Source organism: Octopus bimaculoides, chromosome 5, assembly GCF_046866305.1.
Source record: "Octopus bimaculoides isolate indiv1 chromosome 5, ASM4686630v1, whole genome shotgun sequence".
Classification (NCBI taxonomy): Eukaryota; Metazoa; Mollusca; class Cephalopoda; order Octopoda; family Octopodidae; genus Octopus; species Octopus bimaculoides.
Window position 1 is genome coordinate 60,927,753 of NC_142932.1, and position 7,771 is coordinate 60,935,523.

A 7,771-nucleotide genomic window follows, 5' to 3' on the forward strand; every position below is an offset into this window, starting at 1 on the left:
ATACAGAATAGACAACACAGCAGAAAGTGATAAGTGCAGAATCTGTGGATAAAACGGCGAACCCGTATGGCATATTACCAGCCAATTTACGCCTCTAGCCCAGAAGGAATATAAGAGACGCCACGACAACGTAGCCAGGCTTGTCCATTGGACACTATGTAACAATTATGGACTTGACAGAGGACAAAAATTGGTACAGCCACAAACCCGAAGGTATCGTCGAATATGGAAATACAAATGCAAAATCCTATGCGACTATGAGATAGAGAATAGGAAACCAGACATAGTCTTAATTGAGAAAGAAAGCAAACTATGCTGGATCATAAATATAGCATGCCCAGACTGAAGTTATCAGGGAGTTGCTTAATATACGTCTTAGCTTCCTTCTTTATCATCCCCACCACACAAATTACTACTGGTATTATCGTCGTACTAAGCGTCCAGATTTTTGTGATTTCAGTTTGCAGATCTTTATAGTGAGAACGCTTTTCCTATTCTTTTCTTGAGACATTTTGATCTCGTGGGACAGACATATCTATTAACAGACAAGTTCCTCTGTTGTAATCCCTGATCACATTGGTTGGTCGACTGGAGACAATTTTTCTGTCTGTTTGTGTTGGGAATTTCCAAAGGATGGTGACGGCCTCGCCGTTTACTACAACCTCTGGATGATGCCTGTGCCATTTATCATGGGATTTCATTTTGTAGAATTTGCAAGCATTCCAGTAGATGTACTGCCCTAGTCTGTCATCTTTTATGAGGTACTCCTTCTCAGCGATGACCGAGCAGCCACAAACAACATTATCAATCGTCTCTGTGAATTTTCCGCAAATTCTGCACGAGGGATCAGATCCATCTTTAAGGAAGTTTGCATGGTAGTTTCTGGTAGGTAAGCTATGATCTTGCGCTGTAATAACAAAGCCTTCTGTTTCCCCTTTCAGACCTCTCCCGTGTAGCCATTTGTGTGTTGGATTTTGATGAATATCTGGCATAGACAGGCGGTTGGAGTATTTTCCATGCAGGAGTTTGCCTTTCCAGTTGTCTTCGATATTATTCATACAAGCCTTCTTTGCTTTTTGTTTGATGTTTTTTGTGTCAGTGATAAGTTTGTCACTACTCGGTTCTCGTTGGTTTTGTAATTGTGAATTTCTAAATCAGGAGAGGCAAAGGTAGATATGTCAGTATTTGAGCGTCTTAGGTCATTCTTATTGTTAACTTGTAAGCCAAGATATTTTTTAATATCTTACTAAGCTTCATGACTAAAGCTTGCTTGGAATCTTCATGCTTCAGTGCAGTTCGAGAAAGCACACCAATTGTTGTATTAAGGTACGTTTCAAGGCCTACTATTGCTTATTTACCAATCCTCATCCACACAAGCAGTAGAGAGGGAAAAGAATAAAACCAGCAAAAAAAAACAAAAATAATACACCCAAAAGAGACACATCGACACTACCATCTCTAACACCTGATACTCAATCACAACCAACAACAGAACAAACACAAACCATCCACACACTCAACCACAACAATAATAACAATCACAACCGCAAGAGCAACAACAACAAAGACATAGTAAAGAGATCAGAATTTCAAATTACATGACAATAAGCACAAAAAAAACAATGAACTGACGAAGTACATAACACACACAAAAATCACCAGAAGATTTTGTCACACCCGCATTCTCCCTACCTGCGTACAACGCAAATCGTTCAAACAGCACAAGCCACGCGCGCGCGCACGCACACAGGCACACAAAAACTTTAAAATCTGAGGGAATTGAATGTCTATGTGGTGGCCATTAGTGAAACCAGAATTTTCGACTCTCGGAAATTCCAACCCATTTTCACCGACTACGAGGTGTATGCATCTCCGAGTCGCCTGGCAGCGGGAAGGGGAATCGCCTTGACGGTTAGGAAAGATCTGCATCTTGCAATACGAACGATCTTCCTGGATCCGGAAGGTAAGTCGGAGGTGCTGGACGTGACCGGTAACGAAGGACATACTTTCAGGCTAGCTGCCGTCGATGCCCCGACAGTTGGAGGACGACCGACTTTCGTCAGACGTCGAGAGACTTTCCTAGGAACGTCCCGCCCTTCAGTGTTAGTGGGTGTTGGAATGGAGTTTTAGATGTAAAGTGAGACTGTGTGGGTTTAGCACATTGGGGAGGAGGGTGCAAAGCTGCTCAGACGATTACGACTGCTGTCTGACAGGTATCGACTGGATTTCCCTGATGTGCTAGTGAGGACCTGTTCAAACCGCATCGGGTCATCCAGATCGTATCTAGATAGGGTATTCTGTAGGATAGCATAGGTTATCCGGAATTTAAAATAGTCAACTACACTGGCCACAAATTCGTGATATGTACAGTCGACTTAGATATGTTACATAGACAGGGACTCAGTTACTGTAAGCTGAACACTGCGTTGCATGCGCAAACACGAGGATTTTAGAAAAGGCATTGCGATGGACGTGCTCGCAGTGAGATTAGCACTTGACCAATTCTTCAACGTGAAACATGAAAGTTACGTTTTGAGACGTAAGGCACGTGCACTTAGACACGGAAGGATGAAAGCTGTTCAATGGGCCCGAGTGACAGAAGCACAGCGTGACAATAAACCCACGATCTGTTACTTGCAAGACCACGACGCACAAATGATAATTGTTCCGGAACGGATGTGTGCGGCTTTTCAGCGGCTCTTCGGTCAACTGTTCGGGATTTGCGGTAAGCGGGGTCGCAAGATGGATTTCACGTCCCACATTCATGGGCTGCCGCAGCTGTCTGCGGCGAAGGTGGAGCGCTGCGATAGACCGATGACAGTCTTTGAAATACGGGAAGTAAAGGCTAGCTGCATGAGGGGTAAATCATTTGGCTTGGATGGTCTATGCTACACGCTTTACGCTCGCTTACATGCCAGACTTGTTTACTGCATTTGGCAACAGAATAGAGAAATTCTGTTTTGTGAACCAAGGAGTGGTGACGTTGATGAGAAAAGACGCGAACAAGGGGATTGTATTGAAAGAGATAAAAAGTTTCACCAAGCTGTTAGCTACGAGGCTGGCGCTTTTCGTCGGGTATCTGGTAGGGGAGGCTCAGACATGTGCCACCCCGAGAAGATACATCTACGACAACCTACACCTCACGCGATACATCATTGAGAAAGTGGCTGAAGAACCTGGCACGGGTGGGTCACTTATCAATTTACAACAGTGTAAAGCTTTCGATAGGGGCGACTATCTATACCTGGCGGCGGTCCTCAAAACAGCTGCTTTCGGGCCTCTATTCAGCAGCTCGATCACTGCAATGCACAGCGACATCTCTTCAGCGGTGAGAGTGAACGGTCACATATCGGAACCATTCAACATGATGCGCTCGATCCGGTAAGGATGCACCCTCCCGTCTCTCTTGTATGTACTGACTCTCGAGCCACTACTACACAAACAACAGGCAGTGGGAGGCATCCCACGTGACCTTAGGATGTGAGAGATACGTGTCAGCATATACTGACGATGCTACCCTAGTGGTGTCGGAGCATAAACACATGGAAAGGATCGGCATCACTCTCCGGGACTACGATGTGGTTTCAGGAGCGACGATTAACCAGGAATATCAGTGGGCTTGAGCTCCGGCACCTGCAGAAGCAAGTCTATGCCATCCAACTGGACGGACGGATAGGTTAAATTGCTAGGGTTCTGGTATGGTCCAGACATCCAGATGAACAAAAATTCGGATGAGGTAACGAACAGAGCGACGACTCTCACACTAAAATGGCCGTGAAAGTGGTGCAGAGGTGGCTAACGCGTACATCAGGTGGTCAACTAGTATCGCTTGAGCGTCGTGCCTTATCTCGGCCACCGTCTGGTTACTTTGGAGCGTATACTCTTCCACTTCTTGTAGAAGGGATGCCTCCGAAAGGTCAGGTAGTCTATCTGCTGTGAACATTCGCTGCGTGGTGGCCTGGGCATGCCGTGACTGATGATGTGCAGACACGCGCTAAGTCTACGACATCTCTAATACTTCCCTGAAGATGAACAGGTGTAGTCGCCGTTCCGCAGCTAGTTTCTTTGACATAGCTGCAGTCCTGGGTAAAACAGAGACTGAGAGAGGGCATCTGGAAAGTGGAATGTCTTCAAGTGCTCAAACCCTCAGCGAATCGGACACTGCGATAAGCGAAACGTCCACTTTAGCGTTTTATAGAGGATTGGTGGAGGTAAGGTGCAACGACGTTCTTATGGAGACCTTGGACGTCGAAGAAGATCAGCTAGCCGCACTTTTTCGAAAAACTTTCGGCCCGGAACCGATGGATAATTTCCCAAAATCTCTGGAGGGCATCGCCTGTTCGAGATAAACTTTTTCAGGCACGGAGGTGCCGTCTGCCGAGCATGTCCTCGATGCACGCAGGACGACGATGCAGCCATGCGTTCACTCTTACAGTACCCGGGCCTTACCCACCTGCGGATTTATATCGAACACTCACTGTTGTGTGTAGGATGGATTCAGCTATCAACTGAATCCTTCGTGAAGATCTCCCCGCCGCCTTTAACTGGGAAGGAAAGACTGGTGGCCATGGCGAAAGAAGTTGTATGGTGGGCGAGTGAAGGGGCTGAAGACAAACACTTCTCTCTTTCGCTAATCCTTGATCATCTTCGTTAAGTTTCAATTCAAAAGGAAGATAAGAGTAGAGAGGAAAGTGTTGTCTTCTAGCCAGTTTGCTGAAAGGTGGATGAAAGTGGCAAAAATGATGCGAGTAAACGGGCCTGCCCTGAGCATGCGCTTGTAGTTGGACGAAAGGAAAGGAAAAGAGGTACCTGCTCTAAAATTCATGGTTTTTATGGGAGTTTTCCACGAGCTGCACTCGAATGTCTCCTCCCTATTGAGGAATGTATAATGTTGAATTTGTTTTTGTTTTCTTTTTGTTTCCTCGTAAACCGTCACAGCAACACACACTCACATTATTTATTTTGTCCTGTAGTATTCTAAATGTTTTTTCTTAGTGTAAACCCTTGTAGTTGATAAAGAAATCATTATTATTATTATTATTATTATTATTATTATTATTATTATTATTATTATTATTATTATTATGAAGGCGGCGAGCTGGCAGAGGCGGTTAGCACTCCAGGAAAAGGCTTAGCGGCATTAGTACTATTATCCTTATTGGGCGAATACGATAGAGAAGCAGTTATCTTAGCTGTTTTGCCGTGGGGTCTCAAGTGAGACTTCACGCATATCCGGGATTTGCAAATGCGGTTAACGATGTGACACTTTCTATCATTAGACCGGTTTCTAAGTTAGGCGCTATTCTTTATCGTTTTGATTTTGATTGCCTGAAAGTCGGCGATACGTTTGTAGCAAGAACTTCTTCACTACGCTCTATCATGTATCTCACAGATTCCACTGCAGCTACAATGTGAGTCCACCTTAAACAGAATGGTTTAATTGGTGAAATCAAACCCAGTGCTTCTTCTGTTGGGAATACTACGTGATGGGAGAGAAACCAAGGCAATATTTGCTGTAATGCGGTGAAAGAGTAATACAAAAGCACACACACATATGCATACAAGGACACATGTGTATATTAAACTCTCTCTCTCTCTCTCTCTCTCTCTCTCTCTCTCTCTCTCTCTCTCTTTATATATATATATATATATATATGTGTGTGTGTGTGTGTGTCTGTCTGTCTGTCTGTGTATGTGTGTATTTATATATTTACAATATCCCACAGAATTGTGCAGACCCGTTTCCATTACTCTGATAATACCAAAGGAAATCAAGCGAAGTTTATATTGAATAAAATATATACATGCAAGAATTATACAAGTTTAGAACAAAAAAATAATAAACATTTTCAAAGATATGAATGAAATATTAATTTTCGAACGTTAGAAAAATGTGTAAACCCTAAAGGAAATTTGATATATTCAATATTTTATCCACTTTTTTTTTTTACTAAATTCAGATATTGCTGATTATTTCAATCCTAATAAATTATTTCTCCAGGCATTTTGTACCGGTCATTGTTATTGTATATGCAGGAATTCTGATTTGTGTACTGTGGTGAAAATCTTCTTCATTATGATTAAAAGGGCACCAAAAGTAAATTATGAAGGCGGCGAGCTGGCAGAGGTGATTGAATGTTTTGGTTAAACGAAATCTGAGAACAACGGTCCGAAAATTCGGATCAGAGCTCCAGATATCTTCCGCAATTGCTTCTCGAAACTTGAAGAAAATTGGACAAGTCAAAAAGATGGATAGGTTTGTTCCCCATCAATTTAATGAGATTGAAAGGAACAGATGCCTTACAGTGTATTCCAAGTTGATTTCTCGGTTGGAATGTGAATCCTTTTTGTATCGACTCATTTTGTGTGACGAGAAATAGATACTCTTTGATAACAGTAGGAGGACAGGACAGTGGTTACAAGCAGGAGAATCACCAAAACACTACCCAAAAGTACCATTGCACCCTAAAAAGTTGATGGTCACTGTATGGTGGTCAGCAAAGGGGGTTATTCATTATTCATTTTTGCAACAAGGAAAAACTCTAACAGCAACATCCTATTGTCAGATTGTATGCATGAAAAATTAAAAACGAAGCAACCCAGATTAGTGAATAGAGATGGCCCAGTTTTACTTCATGATAATGAATGGCCTCACACTTATCAAGCTATGGTCCACAAGTTGCAAAGCCTGAATTATGAAATTTTGGTACACCTTCCTTATTCTCCTGATATCTCTTCTACTGATTATCACATATCTAAACACTTCGAGCTTGCTATAAGCAATAAAGCATTCTTAAATAAAGAAGAGGTAACTGAAACATTCAAACAGTTTAGCAGTGTAAAAGATGACAAATTCTTTGAAGATGGAATATATGCCTTACAGGAACATTGGATGAAGGTCATAAATGAACAAGGATCCTAGTTTCATTAAATAAATATATATTCCAAACTTAGAAAACCATTTTAATATTTTCTTTTTCAAATGCGACATTTCTGTGAGACAACCTAATATTTTAACTGCGCGTGATAGTCACAAAATCCAACGTTGCGTGATGGACGACAGGCGTCGTATCGCTTCATCTTTGGCTCAAGTAGTGGCTTCTGTTAGTGGAAAGAGTGCATCCGTCTGATCAGTTCACCGAAGTTTCAACCAATTTGGTCTTCATGGACGCATTCTTTGTAGGAAGACTCTCCCCAGTGCCAAGCATAAATCAAGTCGTCTTTCTTTTGTCGAAACCTATGTGAGTAAGGGCAAGGAGGTTTGGAATAAGCTTCTTCCTTCTGACGAGATTGAAATCAACTTGTTCGAGTGAGATGGTATTAAACGAGTACGGCGACGTTCAGGTGACGATAATAGCGACAAATGCACCGTGCCTACTGTGAAACACAAATGTGTTATGATTTGGGGATGCATGAGTGCGGTTGATATGGAATGGCTCACGTTTATTGGGAGAACAATAGATTCAAGGCTTTATTGTGACATATTGTAGAAAACAATGTTGAAAAGCATTAAGAAACTAGGAAGACATTCTGTGTTCCAACATGATAATGACCCTAAACTCACTTCAAAGATGACGATTAAGATGACACGTGTGCATAAACAACCACACGTGTACATTGATGCACATATGCGCATGAAGAGACACAGGAAACGCAGCTCCGACAGTGGATAGAGGCAACATTAATTGACAAGGTTGCAAAAGAATCGTGTGTGTATGCGTGTGCGCGCGTGTGCGTGCATGTGTGTGCGTATGTGTGCATAAATATATCT

At 42.6% G+C, this 7,771-nt stretch overlaps 1 protein-coding gene across 1 annotated transcript; it reads left to right on the plus strand.

Annotated features, from left to right (window-relative positions):
• The first annotated feature begins 6,487 nt into the window (after positions 1 to 6,487).
• On the plus strand, positions 6,488 to 6,922 carry LOC106876166 (histone-lysine N-methyltransferase SETMAR-like). The gene has a single exon (XM_014924597.1). It carries the CDS (start codon positions 6,488 to 6,490, stop codon positions 6,920 to 6,922), a length of 435 nt encoding a protein of 144 aa, XP_014780083.1.
• The last annotated feature ends 849 nt before the right edge of the window (positions 6,923 to 7,771 follow it).